General features: G+C 36.9%; 1 protein-coding gene across 8 annotated transcripts in view; it reads left to right on the top strand.

Moving 5' to 3' along the window:
• The window catches only part of PARD3 (par-3 family cell polarity regulator), a 440,918-nt gene that overhangs the window by 281,141 nt on the left and 140,867 nt on the right, over nt 1–18,910 (top strand). For 4 of the 8 annotated variants that reach the window (XM_062506759.1, XM_062506784.1, XM_062506750.1 and 1 more), the window contains 4 exons: nt 4,200–4,389; nt 9,138–9,289; nt 10,322–10,366; nt 16,627–16,854. In XM_062506759.1, coding sequence (XP_062362743.1) covers nt 4,200–4,389; nt 9,138–9,289; nt 10,322–10,366; nt 16,627–16,854 — 615 coding nt within the window. The remainder of the gene's footprint in view (nt 1–4,199; nt 4,390–9,137; nt 9,290–10,321; nt 10,367–16,626; nt 16,855–18,910) is intronic. The other 4 variants (XM_062506777.1, XM_062506785.1, XM_062506795.1 and 1 more) reach the window with 2 other exon arrangements.

Genomic DNA, 18,910 nt, shown 5'->3' on the forward strand with positions numbered 1-18,910 from the left:
AGGTCTGTAACTTCCCACACCAGTCCTGCCCATGAAAACCAGCCCAAAGGAGTTCTTTATGCATTACTACTTTCCTTGAGTGCTCTACCCATATCAAGAAACCCCTTGATGATCTCTCTGAATCATCTGATGTCTTTTGATTTACCCCTCAATGGATTTAACTATACAAACTTTTAGTAGTCAGTACTTTTTAGTGAGGAGATGACAGTTTGTTTTTACAGATGAAGGAGTAGGTCTTCCTGCTGTTTTTTCTCTTGGATGGGTTTGAGTTTTCTTCCTTCCTAAGTTCAACTATTCAAAAGTAACAATCTCAAAGTCTGAAAAATGCCTGCTTGTTTTAGTCACTACTTTAAATTTGGAACAAAGATTTTAAGAGTGTTTTGTTCTTTTAAATACTATTAATGTAGTTTCAGGAAAGGTATTTAAGACAATTTCCTTACTCCTTCATAACTGACAAGCAAGAACTAGCTGTCAGAGCCTTGCTGCGAGAGTGAGAATAAAATACCAATTTTAGGATGTGATTTAAATTACGTAAAATAATGTTTGCTTACTGCAATAAAGTTACGTGAATTTTTTATTGTTTCTGATCATTCTCATGCTGATTTACTTTTCTAGGTAGTTATTGCTATTATAGATTTTCTTATGCTTTTTATTTAATAATATTTCACTGAAAATTTTGATGAAGAAAAGATACAACTTTCTGTATTCAGGGAATACTTTTGGTTGGAAGGAGATGGGATATTTTATTTATATAAACTGGGTCTTTTAAGAATTAGATGGCTGTAATAAACCCTTATATTTATTTATTTTAATATTTACAGGGCGCATGTTATCCAGTATACCAACTGTGTTTTACTGGTTTGCTTGGCTTTATAATTAAAAATTCAAGTCTTCTTCTGACATACCATTCTTGTAGATCATGCATTATGCTCCTGAGTTTTGCAATATACAAATACATAGCTGCTGTCTATATAAATTATTCTTATTCAACAAACAGCTTAGTACAAAGTCCTCTTTCATCTCCTTCTTCTAGTTGCTGATATTTTTTTTATGAACTTGGTTGGTTTTGTTGCTAACAGCGGCTAAACAGAAGTTATCTATCAGGGAGGTACGCAGAATAACAATCGCTTGCACTGAATGTGCTTTTCATCCTGAAGGATCCCCCAGAACTTTGTAAAATTTGATGGCTCCTACAAAACAGGAAATACTCTGTTCTCTACATAAATAATTGCTGTCTTAAGGGTGGAATCAGAAGGAAGTACTACTGACAAAAATTTAGCTAGAGATGTAAAGTGTGTGTCTCAGTGAAATGAATATAACCCTTAACAATCAGAATGTAGTTCCTTGGCCAGGAATCTCATCAAAATGTAGTGCTCTTCTACAATATTTGACAGATCTGAGCACTTTCTTGAAATCCAAGGCCTGCATAGAGTGGAGAAATTTTTGTTGTTAGTCATTCTCCAGGCATTTGTTGTACTATTGGTCTGAATCCCACAGTATCAACATGCTCATGAGTCATTCATAAGGTAATACCAGGTTTTGAACATACGGTGAGAGTGTTCAACAGATTTTGTCGACCATCCTTTAAAGAGAAAGCAATAGCAAAAGCACAAGGATCAAGCCAGAAAGATTTCCATGTCAATGCAGTGTCAGTATTGTAGCCAAGTTATCCCAGAAACATATTAAACAAACTGCAGGGAATTTCAAGATTTGAAAGGACCTAGAGCAGATTAGTTCTTCATGAATAAACCTGTTATTCATACTATGTACTGTGTGTGCTCAGGGTTTTTTTGGAGTGCTTTATGTTGGTGATTTAGTTCAGGTACAAACTATTTTCTGGTGTATTATAGGTGCATTATAGGTTTAAAGTTGTATATAATTTTTTGAAATATGCCGTTTGGCATATTTTTCCTTGTAGGATGAAAACCCTCGTGGACTTGGACCAGCTATTTGATACTGGAGCTCTGAGGCTTCTTTTCTGCACAGACAGATGGGAACTCTTCTTACCCAATAGTTTGGTGTGGTCCTCAGGCTGTGCTTCTTTAGATCAGTAACTTGTCCAAGAAATTTGAGCATCACTGTCCTGAGATGAGAAGCATTCGAAAGGGAGAATGTTTTACCTTTCTTAGTGCAGTGTCCAAAATACTGTATGTTATTACAGAATACCTCACTGAAGTTGAATTAGTTTGTGCAAAACTGGACTTGAAGTGTAGTCAAGTCTAAATTTCACAGAGTATAAATAGCAATTTTCTAGCCTGGGGGAAAATTATTTTCTTGAAGAGGTTTATAGACAGGTTGAGCAATGCCTTAGATTCATAGATCAGTCAAATATACTGAAGATTACTGGGTTTGAAGTTTCTTTGATGTTTCCTTGTAAGGTTTCTCACAACAGTTGTGGAATTAATTCTCCAGGGGTATTTTCTGTCTACTTCAGCTGAGTTCTCTACAAAGGATGTATTGAGTCCAGTGCTGAGGGTTGTCCAACCATCTGCTGGAGGTGAAGCCTTTCACCTGTTTTTTAGCTTCATCTGCAATGAAAAGCGCAGGCACGTCAGATGGGTTTTCTCCTAAATTCTAAAGCAACTATTAAAATGTCAGTCTTCACCCTTGTCAGATATAAAGAAGGGTAGTGAAAAGTTAAAAGTGTTACTGAATTACTGTAGCCTCTGAAATGGGAAGTTCAATCTGCTGAATGCCATAAGGTTATACCTTTTCACAATCAATTCTTTGGAGATATTATTAACTACAGAGCTCACAGTCTTGCAGGCATTATGTTTGGAAAGAATTACATTACCGGGTTAAACATTAACCTGTCCATCAAAGGAACTATTGCTGGGCAGAATCAGCTGTTATGCAAACTGAATACATTCATTTCAGTTTGACAGTGATGAGATGTTCATCATGCAGTATACCTTTTTCTTCCAGACACTTTTTAAGCCTTCTTTAATGATCCCTTTTGAAGCCAGTTTTTCCCTGTTTGGAAAGATTACTATATGTATTATCTAGTGCAGTGAAGATTTTAGCTACCTCTTTACACATAGGGGTTTGTTTGTTTGTTTGTTTGTTTATTAATAATTGCATGCAAAGTTAGTGATGGTACTTGAAACTTTTACAGAAAAGAGGAAAACTTTATTTTCCCCTAATTATTCACATTTTCCCCCATATCTATAGTGAAACTAAAGCGTGGAAATAATTGATGTGTCCTAAGAAGCAGTTTAAGTTACGGAAATATGAGTTTTGCGATACATTACTCTGGTGCATCATAGTTTTAGAATCATTTTCAGTTTGTTGTAAGATTAATGGTTGATTAAGCTAGTGTGTTTCTTCTCATGAGATGTGACAATTTTACAAATTGTTTTAGTAAGATCATACCAACTTCTAACTTGTACTCTCACAAATTTACCTGATGAAGCCTGCCACTGAACAGACTAATGCTGAGTCTTGAGATAGTCCCTATCATGTATGTGATGGTTCTTTTTTAAGTGTTTCAACAAAAGTGTTAAAACTTACTTGAATTTGTTGATAATAGAATTTGGTAATTTTTTTTCTCCAAATTTTGCATGTGTCCACTTGTCAGCATCACTTGAACAATTTCTCACTTCACGAGGGCCAGACAGATCAGGAAAAGTGATGGCCTCTGCTTGTCTTTGTGGAACACATTCTTTGTTTCTACCAAACAAGGTGATACAAGAGGAGGTACTGTCTTCTGAGAGAGGTCTTTTTGAGCAGTTCCTCAGCCAGGACTTGAGACTAAGGGTACAGAGAGAAAATTGGGAGGTTCCCTCTGAACATCAGGAAACACTTCAGTGTGAGGCTGACCATGCACTGGCACAGAGTGCTCAGGGAGGTGGTGCAGAAGCAGTACTCGCAGCAATTTGTTTGAGGTACATGTCTGTAGGTGTCTCTGCTTGAGTGGAATGGGTTGGACCAGAAGAGAGGTTCCTTCCAAACCTCAACCCTTTTGTGATCCTGTGGTCTTGCAGTAGGCCACAGAAACAACTGCTGTACATCACTGCTCAGATTTCTGCACAGGAAGATGGGTACAAAGTGAGGCATAGTTAATTATATTTTCTGCCTTGTGTCACTCTTATCAGTAGCACTGCAGTTTGACATAACCTTTTATTGATGAAATATTTTTCAAGGCGCTCTCTGCACGCCGCTGGTATTTAGTTTTGGGTTTTTTTCTCCCTTTTGTCTAGGTAAATACCAGCTGTCTCCAACAGTGAACATGCCCCAGGATGACACTGTCATTATTGAAGATGACAGGCTGTCTGTCCTTCCTCCTCATCTCTCTGACCAGTCATCATCCAGTTCCCATGATGATGTTGGGTTTGGCACTGTTGATTCTGGTGGATGGGCTAAAGCTGCAATTAATGAGTCAACAGACTGGTAAGAGCATGGTTTAGGGGAAGGAAAAAAGAGAGGGCTTAGTTGCATCCTTTCCTTTAAGTTACGTTTTTGGCTAATTTTAATTCTTTTTTGTCACATCTGGATTTTACTCTTTTCAAACTGGTAATTGTCCCTGTTTCAGGGAAGAGGTCTGTCCAAATACTTCTGGTTGCAGTTTTGTGCTGCGTTAATGCATATTTGTGGAAATGTTACTTAGTACATAGCTGTGTTATTTTGATGATTTAATCGTTAACTAACCCAGCTTATGGGTTTATGAGTTTATGAAAGACTGATTGGAAATTGTAGTTTGCAAACATCACTGTAAATATTTTAAAGTTTATAAAACAAAGATTTTATTTTTATATACCATTGCATATCTAGGAGCATTGCAATACTTCTGTATACTTCCTTGCTTTTCCTAATAATGTACTAGTCTTTTTAATCTACTTAGAGGTCAAAGCTCTTTGTTTTGCCTCTGTGTTAATGCTTGTGCAAAAAGAGCTAGGTAAAATTCTTCATTATGTGTGAAGAACTGCTGTTCATATTATTAGATGATTTGCAAAGAAAATATACTGTAATGCTCTACATTTAAAACAATAGAAAGAAACGGTTCCACATTTAAAACTATGGAAAATAACTTTATATGTTTAATCCATAGTAAAAATAACTTTTCTGAGTCCTAGGTTGACTCTCCAATTACTTTACACATTTTAATGCAAGAGCATTGATGAGAAATGCATTGAGCTCCATTATTGACTTTCTAATGTTCCTGGCAAAGAAATACTGTTTATTGCTTAGTTAGTACAATTAATACAGATCTAAGATTTAATTTACAAGTCTTGTAATTATCTATAGTAATAGCTAAATAAAAGCCCACCTCTGTACGCCGCTACTTCTTGAAGCTAGATAATTACCACAAATGGTGTGAAGTACATGAATTTTCTTATTTTTCTTGTCTCTTGAGCCTGTTATGAATGTGTCAGCAATATCTTAATAAAACAGCAATAGCACCTGCTGGCTGATATGCACCTGTCAGCTTCTTCTTGCTTCAAACCAGTTTATTTCATCTTATATCAGGGAATCAAGTTCTGTATTTTAAGCTCTGTTTTAATGATTGTATGAAAATGTAATTTTTTCATTCTCATTTACTTTTTTTTTTGATGTTGCATTTCCTTCTTATGGGCAAATCATATCTGTAATCTGGGTCCATGAAAAGTCCATTTTTCTTTTGTAAAAGCTTTTAGAGCTGAGAATCTGAGACATTTAAATAGAATAGTACTTGAGCCTGCACATAATAGCCTATTTCTGAGGGAGTATTTTTAGCTGAATGTGAGCAAAATCCTATGAAATAAAGTTAAAGCCCTTTTGAAAACTGCAGATGCTTTTACATTGAATTCTGCAGTGTGTCTTGCTATTTATTTCTTTGTAAATAAAGTAACAGTAAAGAAAAATTTAATCCCTTAAAAAAGGGATTAGATAATGTAGACTTGATCACACTCTAAAAAAATTAAGTGTGTGTGTGAGAAACTGTAAAAGTCTTCAGATACAGTGGCACTTAAAAGAGTTAGATCAGTGTAGTGCTTCAGTATCTAGTGTATTCTATTTGTAAAAAAAGTAAATAGCAATAGAATTAGATTGTTGCTATAATTTCCTGTTACTAATGGATGAAGGAAGACTTGTAAAACGAAGGTGCATTGTATGATTTTGCTGGAAGGCACAAAGGGTAAAACTAAGAATATGGATGAAGGGTTATCCAAACAAGAATGGCAGCTGTTCTGAATCACAGAAGAAAATGTAAGCTTTTTCAGCCTCACAATATCTCCCTAATCCTTGATGAAAATGTTATGAAAACAAAGGGGCAATAAGACAGGATTAATAAATGGAATTTTAATAACATTGAGGGTCAGAAGACGGTTACATTCTTTTAAGGATCAGCTGTCATTCCAGAAATCTTATTTGTTAAGTATTCTAGAATATAGTAAATTGCATTTGGCATTGCTTAATGACTTGCACTAAATTCACCTCTGTCTTTTATTGATGTAGTTGAAAAATATTAAAATGAGGCATTTTTAGGGGCATTAATTCCTCCTTTGTTCTCATTGGCTTTAGCGCTGTAGCTCGTCACGGGGACTTTCAAATACTTTTAGACAATGTACATGCATTCAGACTCCTGTGACCCACTCCTTCCTTAATTACTAAAACACACTTGTGAGTCATTAATAATAGAAATAAAACATGAAAATTCAGAACTCTACCTAAGGCTGAAATAAAGGTGCTAAGTAGCATCTTTGGAGAGGAGGATAGTATGCAAACTTGTAACAATAACTCCCTTAGTAAGTATGTGTGGAAGGGAGGTGTGACAAGGGCAGATCAGGGAAGCAGAAAGAACATCTCTAAAAGCGGTGTCAGTGGAAATGCTGGCTTCCAGCCTCCCAAAATCCCAGTTGCTGATGCCATGTCCAGACCCTGCTGCTCTCTCTGGGACCTGTGGTGTCCTTTTCAAGTTGTATTTGACACTGGAGTTTTAATCTGTTCTTAAGGCTTCAAGTTCGATATATGTGTGCTGTGTTTACATGAAAATTATATTCTGCTCTACTAGAAGTTTTATATAGGTGGATCAAAGCAAGCTTGTATGAAAAAAAGCATTACAGCCAAACCAAATAATTGTATAAGTTCACCTTTCTCGAAGAAAGTGTCACAGGGTACATTTTGTTCGGCAAGATGAAGCCAGTCATTTTAACAAACGTGAGCCTGTGCTAACAGATGTTGCAGGAAAAAAATTCTCACTTAGTAAAACCACATTTTTCTGGCCTTCAGAGACAAGGGCTAGCAGGGAGCCAGAAACTTCTGTGTGGCCTTGGGAAAGTCAATTATGATCTGATTATGAAAGGTGTTGAAACCCTATAAGTTCAGTTTGAGTCACCTTGGAGGACATTTTCAGATTTAGGTGATTCTTACCCAGCTATGTGCTGCCCTGCTATAAATGCTAGACGTGTATATTGGCCTTGTCTGTTTTATCTTTCTATCGTGTGCGTGGAGATAATTTTCCCCCCTATTTTGTGGGAGTGAATGTTAGGACTAAATAGTTATTTTTGAGTTTGGTCTCTGAATCATCAGAGCTTTTAAGCAGATGCTTGAGAACATTGCTAAATTGCACAGACATCTCTGAAATAGTTGCAGTAATTAAATGTAAAACATTATGAGCCTGAGCCAGAAACATTAAAGTCAAAAGGCACTTGACATTGGCTTTATTCACATAAGCTCTGATCCTGCTCACACTGAAGTATTAAATGCCTGTCACAAGCACATATCTTATTATTTGTAAACCTGCCATTACTAGACTGAATTTCTTTTTGGCTGCGTGGTAATGAGGATAGTGATTTTCATCCTTTATAGAACTTTTTACCTTTGGACACTTTTCCTTACCTCTTTTTCATTGTTTTGAGTAATACCCAAGTGTTTCTTGATCAAAGATACTTCAGTAAATTAGAATACATGTCATACATAAACATGTGCATGTTACAGAATTTAAAAGTAAAAGGTTTTTTTTTGCAGAAATTCACTGTTTGCCTCTTTCTCACTAGGAATGAGAGGTGTATTATACTTAGCCCATACAGTAAAAATAATAATTTAGAAACATGATCGTAACAGTAAAATGTATGAACACAATATATTGAGTGTCATTTAGAGATCTATTTAGAGATCTCAGTGACAAAATATTGAAGTTTTTTGATCTTGAAGCACAAAAATATTCAAAGAGGGGATTTTGAGGGATCATTTACCTATAAGATAGATAACAATGGTCCAAAATACTGGGGTTTTTTCAGTATTTTATGCTTTTGATTTCTTTTTGTGCCAGCTGAACTAGAGATCTATATACTATCCCCTTTTTTAGGAGCCAGAAGATGTTTGTGTGAATTTCCTTTCATATTGTTTATTAGCAGTACACAATCTTACCTTTCAAAAAAATGTTTTTATCATGCACACCAAATTTTGCCTGCATTCTTGTACTCTTGATTCTGCCAGTGTTTGAGCACCATCAATAAATCTGTCTTCAGCATGCTTCTGAGGCAACTCGCTGACCTGATGTCACTTTAGAAACCTGCAGAAGAAACAAAATCCAAATACAGTTCCCCCCATTTCTGATTTGGTGGTGGATCCATTGTGGCAAATACTTGCTCTTTGGGGAAGCAATGAGTAAATATATACCTGTTTGTCACAGTCAGGCTAAAATCAGGAGAAGCTGTGAAAAAACCTACAAGAAATTTCACCTATGGAGAGAAATTTTAATGCAAAGTATTTAAATTAAGAAGTTTGAAGCTCTGTGGGCTTCAGGCAGGAAGCATCTACTTATGTTCTACTAAAACCATTTCCTGATAAATGCAAACTAGGTAACTTTCTATCAATAGAATAATTTTTTTTTTCTCAGAAAGAAAAAAGAACTGTTTTATTCTCCCTCAAATTATTCCTGTGTTGGACTTTATGTTCTGATAGAATATGTATAATGGACCAGATGTGTATATCTTTCATTAAAACTGTAAGTTAAATTCTTGGTACTTTTTAACTAGAATTGCTTAATGCAGTAAAACAAATCCATTGGTGTGTAACTGAATACTTGCAGTGGTGTATTTAAAACTGTGCACTTAATGGTTGGTAGAAGTCACATGCTAAATAAATGGTTTTCTCTGAAGAGTGAAAGGTTGCGTGATCTTGATAAATGTTTGCATGATTTTTTTCCCTTCCTACAGCACCCTTAGTCCAGATGTTGATCCAGTACTTGCCTTCCAGCGAGAGGGTTTTGGACGCCAGAGCATGTCAGAAAAACGTACAAAGCAATTTTCAGATGCCAGTCAGTTGGAGTTTGTTAAAACACGAAAATCCAAAAGCATGGATCTAGGTAGTGAGTGATGTTTTTCAATTTTTTTTATTTGAACCTGGTTTTCATGTTGTAAGTATATAGATTTCATAATTCCAAACAGATTGTGTATGTGCAATAGTACTGCACATAATGTCTATTTGTGGGTAGTAAAGTACTAACTTGAATGGCCAAGTGGCCTGGGTGTTGTTTGTAAATGTCCATGCATTCAAATATCACAGCCCTCTGGATATATGTTTATACCTAAACACAGTAAACAGTATTTATTAAAATGGAGGTGAAAAATGCATTTGCCAATCCCTATAGAATAACTGTGTAAAACTGTACCATGCTGTGGTCCTGGGTAGCCAGGTTTATTCTCAGTCCATGATTATAATGCAGTTAGCCTTAAAGGTCCTTCATAGTTTCTCATTTTGTAGATGAATTCAGAATTAGAAAATGGGACTAGGCTAACATTTGTCTGAGACCCAAGTTTTAATATTTATAACAGAAGCTGTATAAAGTAACAGTGGCTAAGACAGGCAATCACAGTGATCATTTTAACTGATAAACCAACTGAGAATAAGTAATTCCTAACAAGCCCATCGATTTTTCTGCCATTGAATTTAGATTCTGAAGTGCAGTGTAACCTCAAACAGTGAGTTTTGATGGTTTAAACACTCAGAATTCCCTAATCAGAATAATAAAATAAAATACAGCTCCCTTCTTTACAATAGTTGTGAATGTCTTGCTTACAATCCCTAATTCACAAATTTCCTCAGGCTACAGTCAGGTTGGAGGTGTTGACTTGTCTTGACTAGTTGCTGTGTGCTAACGTGTCCATAACATACCGTACCTGCCTGTGATGTGAACATGACTGACACTGCATGGTGGTCACTAGTTTGCTGCCACTTCTACCCAGAATGTTTGCTTACTCTTGCAGTTTATTTGCATGAAGTAGGACATTTCTAAGGTCCCCTAACTTGAAAAGAAAATATGCAGACCAGAAGGAATGTTGAGTGCATGTGGGGCATGGGCACTAACTGGGCTAACCGTTATGCATTTACCTTTTAACAGTAGCTGACGAGACTAAGCTCAGTACAATGGATGACCAGAAAACAGGTAAGAATTGACAGTAAAGCTGTTGCTATAGAAACCTTGGTCAAAGCAGCTTACCACAATTACAGAACTGCCAGTCAAATTGCATGAGAACATGAATATTCCAGTACTTGCATGGCTGCTTTCTATTGTGAATAATCAAGTCATACAGAAAAAGAAAATTTTTCTATAGAGATAAGAATCTAGGGTAGTATATTCAGCCGGGTCATGCATGTGATTGTAGGCAGACACCTGTTTCTACACTTTAAACTCATAAATATTCAGAGTTGTTTGGGGCTTTTTGTCCTTTCAGAAAAAAATCTTAGAGAATCTCCTCCTAGCTTCAAACTGTAGTGCACAGAGAGATGATTTAGAATAGTCGAGTGTTTGGCTATTACAGTGCTAGCACAGTGCTTGAAAATAATTATTTTAATTAGAAAACTGCTGCCTTTGCCTTAAGTGGTCATCAGATACATGTTGTGTGTTGAGTTGAAGATTATTAGTGCAAGCTGATTTGCTTTTGGAGCTGAAATGTGAGCATCATAACAGAGCAAAAGAATATGTAAATAGAATATTTTCCACATACCATTCATTGTAATGTTTCCCAAAATGACAATGAGAAATAGCTTTCAAGGCATATTTTTTATTAGTAATGAAAATAATGCACCAACTGCAATTATGAACCTTTATGATTTATTAATAAAAGTTAGCTTTTGACCTATGGGATGCTATTTTAATTAGGCTAGATCCAGAGGACACCATAACATTACTTAGCTGTAATTAGGAACAATTCACCTTTTTGACCTGAAAATATTATTATTTTAGCATGCTTTGAGGAGTAGTGCATTCCATAAAGAATTTACATTTAGTAATTCACAACTGCATCTCTGTTTAACTGGACTGTATAACATGAGTAGGAGTACTGAAGAGTTGTAAGTAATCAAATCATAAAATTACAATTTTTATTTGAACAGCTAAGTCTTCTAGCTTGTGAAACGCTGCAGAATATGGCCACAGACATGCAGCTTTTCAAAAAGAGAATGGGTAAACATAATCAAAATGTATGAATGTTTTAGAGAATTCAAGCCATCAGAGTATGAATGTAAGAATTGTGTTAATGGTTGTGTTAATAATTGTGCTTAGGAGCAGCCTTCACCTCTGAGCATTATTCACATAAAAGCAATTAAAGACTAAACTAAAAATTATTGTTAATTATTTTTCATTTCCTTATTAACCTGCGTAGGTGAATAGGATATTATTGGAATGGTGTGAAACCTGTGTGTTTTAGTAAAATACAATCCCTAGGTTTTAAAAGTGCATAGTGGTTTTGGTGGTGTCAGTAGAGGGTGAGATGCAGTGTAGTTTTCCTCTATGTGTAACACCTGGATTATATTCAAAAAAGAGAGACAAGTTGAACAACTTGGGTGAAAGAGCATGACCATGCCATCTGGACTAGGCAGTTACATATATTGTGCACAGCAAATGTGCTGGAAAAAGTTTTCAGTGGCTGGAAAAAAGCAAAACACCTTTTTCTGTATTTTTATTTTATTTATCTTGTGTGCTTTTAACCAGGTTTTGTATATAAACACTGGATATCTCCCATTACTGAAGATGGATGTAGCTGTTAAACAAACCACTTATTGTAGTTTGGCTTAAAAATTGTCCAGTTCTAAGAAAAAAAAAAATGCTTCAAATGTGTGGTGAACTATGCTTTAATGAACACTAGAAGCCAGAAAACTTGAACATGTATTTACTTTAGAAAAGATAAAAACAAACTCTGTTACTTCACAGTTGGATTTAATAGTACTGGCTGAAAAGGAGAGCACCTCCAGCCCTAGTTACTGTAATCGTTTTTTAATTATTTTTCTTTCTATAGTTCACTTGAAGTACCTAATCCTTGCAGTGTTTACGGTTCATTCTAGAGGTCAGAAGTATATTCAGTAGCAATTGAGCATGGCTCATTTATAGAGTCCCAGGCATACTATAGCTCTAGGTGGTTATTTTTCCATGTGCATGTTATGAAAATGAAAAAGAAAAAAATCAAATAACATTTATTTAAATTATTGATTTTTTTAGACAATGCTTTTTAATTAAACTTTTATTAAATGGAATAAAAATTAAACTAGTTTTGATGCAATTTCTTGCTTTATTCCTCCCTTGCCTTCCCCAGATGAAGTGTTAATCTCTTAGTGTCTAAACTGAACTAGAAATGGAAAAATTTATCAAACGAAATGGAGCAGATGCTATTAACTAAATAGACTCACTGATAATGTCCTTCAAGAAGATGCTTAGAAAGTAGACTTTGTGCCTTTGCAAAACTGGTTTAATGAAATCCAGAGAAGTTTTTACCATCAGTTGCAGGTAGCATTTGACTTGACAGCTCATATATAATATTTCAGAAAGAAAAAGAAATTGTCATTTTAAATTATTTAAAAGAATGTGCTGGTGAAAAATTTGCTTTATAGACTAAAATTAGCCAGTGGATGAAACATCATACATCCCTTGACACCACACGCTTTGCCTTCGCAGATCAGATTTGTGTCACTGTATAAATAATTACCTTAAGGTGAGATAAGGGGAGGCACAGTGAGTTGTTAAACAGCGTCAGCACAAGGGAGAAACAAAGGACTTGGGAAAGGGAGCAGCACACAGGATTCATGTGATGTCTGTGTATTCCGTGTCTCATAGGTGGCTGTGCCATGGGAGAGGCACCTGCACAGTCACACTTTGTCAAGGGGTGGCTGCGTGGCTGGGAGGGCAAGGCTTGGCCCTTGTCCCCAAGGGCTGGCCAGATGGGGACACAGGGAGTGGAGGTGCATGTGTGCTGGGCAGGGGCTGTGCTGGGCAGGTCACAAAGCCCTCGGCAGATGGACAGGGTATGGGCACTGCTGAGCTGTCAGGAGGATGCCTGGTGGCAGTCACAGCAGGAGGACTGCTGGGATACAGAGGGATGAATCCACCTCAAACGATATTTGTTAAGAAAATCGTTGGAAAGGGAAATTTTGATAAACTTCAAATTTTAAAAATGATAAAAGGATCCCTTTCATCTTCAGGCATATAAACGTGCTTTAGGTAGATGTGCCTTTTCCTCTCCTTTTTTTCTACTTTAAATTCTGGTGTCAAAATAGAAGTAGAACTCATTCTGAGCAGATAACGCTTCTGATGATTACCACCAGTGCTGTAAATGCTGGAAGAAAATGCTGACATTTTTGTATTTAGAAAACAGTGTTTTGATGTGACTCATAAATTTTAAACAGAATCCATTTTAAAGAAAGTTTGCTGTTTTTTACCAGATTATGGATAAACAACTCACTTTCTGATGGGTGAATTCTAGTAATAAATTCTTAACACACAATTTACAGAGACACCTAACTGTATATTTTGAGAATAGTAGATTTGCTATGAAGTAGCCATAGAAGATAATGAATGTATTAAAATATGCATAGCTTTATGGTCCCATTGGTAAAACTGCTTGTGAAAGGAGATTTCCCCATTTCAGATTCTGCAACCTGTTCACATTTTTGTTCATGGCCACCCAAGTTCAATAAATATTCTTATCATTTATGTAATCCATTACTAGTTTTACGACACTCAACATTAGGTCATATGCCAGATGGGATATCCTTTGGGAAAACACAGCTTACATAAATACAGTTCTCACAAAGGTCTGTATTGGGTGTCAGGAAATGGAACTTCTTTTAATGTTCTTTATGAACACAAATGGGCACATAAATGCCTTCTTTATAATTACTGTTTACAAAAAGAGCCACTCAGTATTTAGGAAAAGATATATGAGCATTTCGTTTGAAAGGTTGCAAAGCAGAATGTGAAATAAGGAAGTTTACAGTAAGTTGCCATGTAAGAGGACACCCTTTCCTTTTGTATATGAAATTAGATCTGTCAAACAGCTGGTTTATATATGATTTTCCCATTTCCTCTTTTTATTCCTCCAAGATGTTACGTTCATTTTTTTCTGTCTCATAGACAATTAAAAAAAATTACAGTCTTGAAAAGTAAACAGCAAAATAAAGTCTCATTTCTTGTGCATTGCAGGCATTAGTGGAGGAATAGCAGATTTGACCATGGACTAGAAAGTGGGCAGTTTTATAGTGCACTTTGTAAATTGGAGTGCTTTTACTTGGCAGAGAGAATGTTCTGTAAAATGCTCGCCTCAGACTTTGGGCCATTTTCAGAAGTTTGGTGATTCCAGAATGAACCTTGCTTGCACAGCTGGGAAGCCACCAGCCCTCCCTGGTTCCAGCTGGCCCTGTGCTCTGCTCCCAGCCATCCTCACAGCCCTCAGCCCTCTAATAAGTACAGGCTGTGTGTGAGAGGGTGGCTCTTCTAGGAGGTGGGAATTCATGAAGATACAATTTCTCATTTGTTGGGGTGCATTTATTTCTGACCAGGGGTCCGAGCAGCAGCACTGAAGGCTGCTGGGGGAACCAAAGTGCAGGAGTTGTGTAGACCTGGGTGGGTAGATTTTTGGTTTGTTTCTGTTTACAAGTTAATCTTATCAGTAGGGCAGCTGAAGGGAAATACTTTGACAACTGCTGTTTGAATTCATTTGATCTGAGGGATTTCAGTTTAATGTAATTGCTCAGACTTGTAATAGCTGAATATAAAATGACAGCATTCACTGCCTTGGTTCATCTCATACCAAGGTAACAAACGATGTGGAGAAATTCTGCCATGCTGCTATTCAGCATCTCTTCTGTGGGGGCAAAGAACCCCCTTTTCTCCCCAGTACTGAATAATTTTAGTAATTCAGTAGCAGTTTTCCCCAGTTTAAGGTAACTTCACATACCTTTGATAAAGAGCAGTGACAGATGCTGTCTCCCTACTGTCTCCTAATATCTACCAGAATAGGGATCATCTTCAGAACTTTGCATTATTCTAAGATAAATGCTTAAAAGAGATAGTTTTCCTTTATTACACCTTTATCCACATCTATACTTACTAATGTACTGTCCATAGTTTTGGTTTTCCTGGGGATTCAAGCCTTGGCTCTGGCTGTCAGTGGTGGCTGGCTGTGAAATTTATTTCTGACAGATAAGGGTACTGATATTTCTGACTGATAAAGGTACAGCCTACTACCTGGGACTGTTGTGGTGCCACAACAATTCTCTTTTGTGCTCCCTTTGGGTACAGGAAAAGTGTGAATTTCATATTATAGGTGAGGGCTCTGGTCTCATAATATCAGGAAATGTAGCCATGATGATGTTTTCCCACCTCACTTTGCGTGCCGGTCCCAAGTCCCATAGCCCTACAGTCTAGCTAGGACTGTACTTGCACTTTTGAATAAAATCACTCCAATAAAATATGGTGGTCTTTTGTTTTTTCCTCTGCAAGATTCTTCCCAGTTTTGACTTTAGTATGAGATCTGATTGTGCAGTTGTGAGGTGATTTGCAGTGCAAGTGGTTGTCTAAGAACAAAGGCTATACATTTAACCCACAAACCTCAGAAGTAAAGTCTGGATGGAGAGAGGCTTTTGCAGAACTCTGCCTGAGGCTTCCTTGGCACATCTCTGGACACGCTGCAGTGATAAGAGCTGCCCTCAGCCCCAGCTGTAGTAGTGCTGCCCAAACAGTCACTCTTTGGGACTGCCAGGAACGTGTTTAATTTCCAGCTGGATAACTGGTATCGCCCATTTTATTGGGTCCTTTACGCATATTATTGTTAAGGAATTTCACAAAATCTAAGCAAGTCAGCTGATACTTCTCAGAAGCATTTAATTATGAAATTGTTAGCAAATTGATACAAGTCTTTAAAACTCAGACAAACAGCAAGTTTCTTGAAGCCAGAGGTCAGGCTACATTGCAGGATTGTTACCCTGAACACTCTGAGATTCATGGCCATAATCTCTGTTCATCAGCTGCAAGTACAGAAGAAATTTTCTGCTCAAACAAAAGAATAGTTAATTGTTTTGTTAGATGCCATTAGATATGCATCTGTGCTGGTTGTATGAGCTAAGTTTTTAAAGCCCCATGATTTTTTTATAATTTAAATTGTGTAAAACAATAGTAATGGATGTTGGTCTCTCTTCACTGATTTGAAAAGCCAGACATTGCTAACATTGTTGCTTTCGTTGACTGTCACTTGACATACTCATTTACTTCTGAGACCAACAAATCTGTGGAGAATTCCCTACAGACTATTGAGAGACGATGTGAATAATGTTAAGTGTGTCCCTGAAGACTTTCACGATAGATATGCATAATCAAGCATGCTGTTCTCAATACTAATTCTAATTACTTTTTTTCCCCCCCTTTAAATCACTAAGGTTCCCCAACCAGAGATGTGGGGCCTTCATTAGGTCTGAAGAAATCCAGCTCGTTAGAAAGCCTGCAGACAGCCGTTGCTGAGGTGACTCTGAATGGTGACATTCCTTTCCACCGCCCGCGCCCACGAATTATCCGAGGACGAGGCTGCAACGAAAGCTTCAGAGCTGCCATAGACAAATCATACGACAAACCTGTAGCAGATGATGATGATGAAGGCATGGAAACTTGTAAGTAAACTGTTCTTTTAAATAATGGGTGTTAATGTCATGTGTTAATTCCTTTAGAAAGTAGTAGAACATAATGTTAGAATTTTAAAGTAATAGAATTTACTTCATCAATATTTAGGCTTTTTCCCTTCATTTACTTTCACAGATCACACACTCTGCAGCTTTCTTCCTTTCTAAAATAAAATAATAAGATTATTGGGAATGCGTTTACTTAAATTACTGTGAAAATATTCTGTAAGATGGCTAATTAATGTGCTAATGTAAACTAGAAAAAAAAAATTAGGCAGAAAGACAAACCCACTAAATTTATGTTACAAAATCATAGGCATCTAACTTTGAAATAGTACATTCGTAGTGCTGGGGGGATAAAAAGAAATTACTGTCCTTTAATTAGAGTGAGTAAGGTTGGCAGATCTAATAAAATATAAAGTTAATGATCAGCTATTACCCACCCTAATGGGCATTCATTTACATTTTCAGTTCTTTAACCCGAAGTATGACCCAACATGTGGAGAATGTCATTAACATAAAAGAATCACTTCAAAGCTAACCTTATCATTATTGAACTATCTAAGAATGGGCTGGTAAAATGACAACTCATATTGAATGAAAATAGTATGAAACGTAAATTACCTCAATCAGGGGTTGTATTAAAATCATTGAATTTTTAACCTTTATGTTGTACTACTTTCAACTTGTCACACACCAGCAGAATTTTTTTTAAATCAACCTGCAGCTAGTTAGAAGTTTATGAATGAAGATGATGATGGGAAGGTTGAAGTAGTAAAGTATCTAGCCTGAATTTAATAAAGGCTTGAAAATGAATTTTTTCACTGTCTTTTAGAAGTTTTTAGTTTCAGAAATTCTGTTTCATAAGCCTCATTCCTTAATATTCTTTTATAAATTACTTCTGTAACCACTCTTTTATTTTTTAAAAACTTCTCGCCTTTTTTTTTCATTAATCTCCTCTTTTTAAGACTGTTCTGAGGCCACAAGAGAGACCATTTTGCCAGTGACTTTTCTCAAAGGTAGCTACAGATTGAATTCATTCTGCTTTGTTTTTCCAGCACCTAACAATTTCACACAGCAGTGAGGCTAAATGCTAGTGTGGTGCTGCTGGCTGTCAATCTATTTCTGGCCAGTAGAAGAATAGGTGTGAAAAAATGTGTAATGATCCTGCTTATTCTCACAACCTGCATGCCTGTGGTCTATTGGGACATAGACCATGTTTTTATAGAAGGCCTTTTTGGTGTGAGCCCACTGATAGCAATATCCTGGTTTGAGGCTTCAGGTGTCCAAGTTTTATCCAGAAGTTACAGATGGTTTAACTTCAATTGATAAAAAAATATAGCAAAAGTGTTGTCGTGAAGTCTTTCAAGGTGAGTATAGGTTTATGAGACTCTAGTAAGGGGTTTTGAGCTTGTTAATGCAATGCATAGAGAGTAGCAAGGAAGTTTTTGGAGCCTTTGGATCCTTCCCATGGGAGCAGCAGTGTTGTGGCTTAACTACTTCAGCAACCAGGCCCAAGACAGCTGCTTGCTCACTCCCTCAGCAGAGGGACTGGGGAGAGAACTGGAAGGGTAAAAGCTGGAAAACTCGTGGATTGAGATCCAGTCAGCTTCACAGGGAAAGCAAAAGACGCACACAAGCAAAGCGAAACAACGAATTCATTCACTGCTACCCATGGGCAGGCAAGTGTTCAACCATCCCCAGGAGAGCTGAGCCCCATCATGTGTAACTATTACTTGGGAAGACAAGTGCCTTCACTCCAAATGTCCCGGACTCCCTCCTTCTACCCACAATTTAATATGGTGCCATGTGGTCTGGAATATCCCTTTGTTCAGCTGGGGCTGCCTGCCCTGGCTGTGTCACCTCCCAGGCTCCAGTACATCCTCCACTTCCTCACCACTGTGGAAAGCAGAAAAGGCCTTGGCTCTGTGTGAGCCCTGCTCAGCAATAACGAAAACATTTCTGTATTATCAACCTTGTGTTCAGCACAAATCCAAAACACAGCCCCATACAAGCCACTGTGAAGAAAAATAACCCCCACACCAGC

Source organism: Cinclus cinclus, chromosome 1 (genome assembly GCF_963662255.1).
Source record: "Cinclus cinclus chromosome 1, bCinCin1.1, whole genome shotgun sequence".
NCBI lineage: Eukaryota > Metazoa > Chordata > Aves > Passeriformes > Cinclidae > Cinclus > Cinclus cinclus.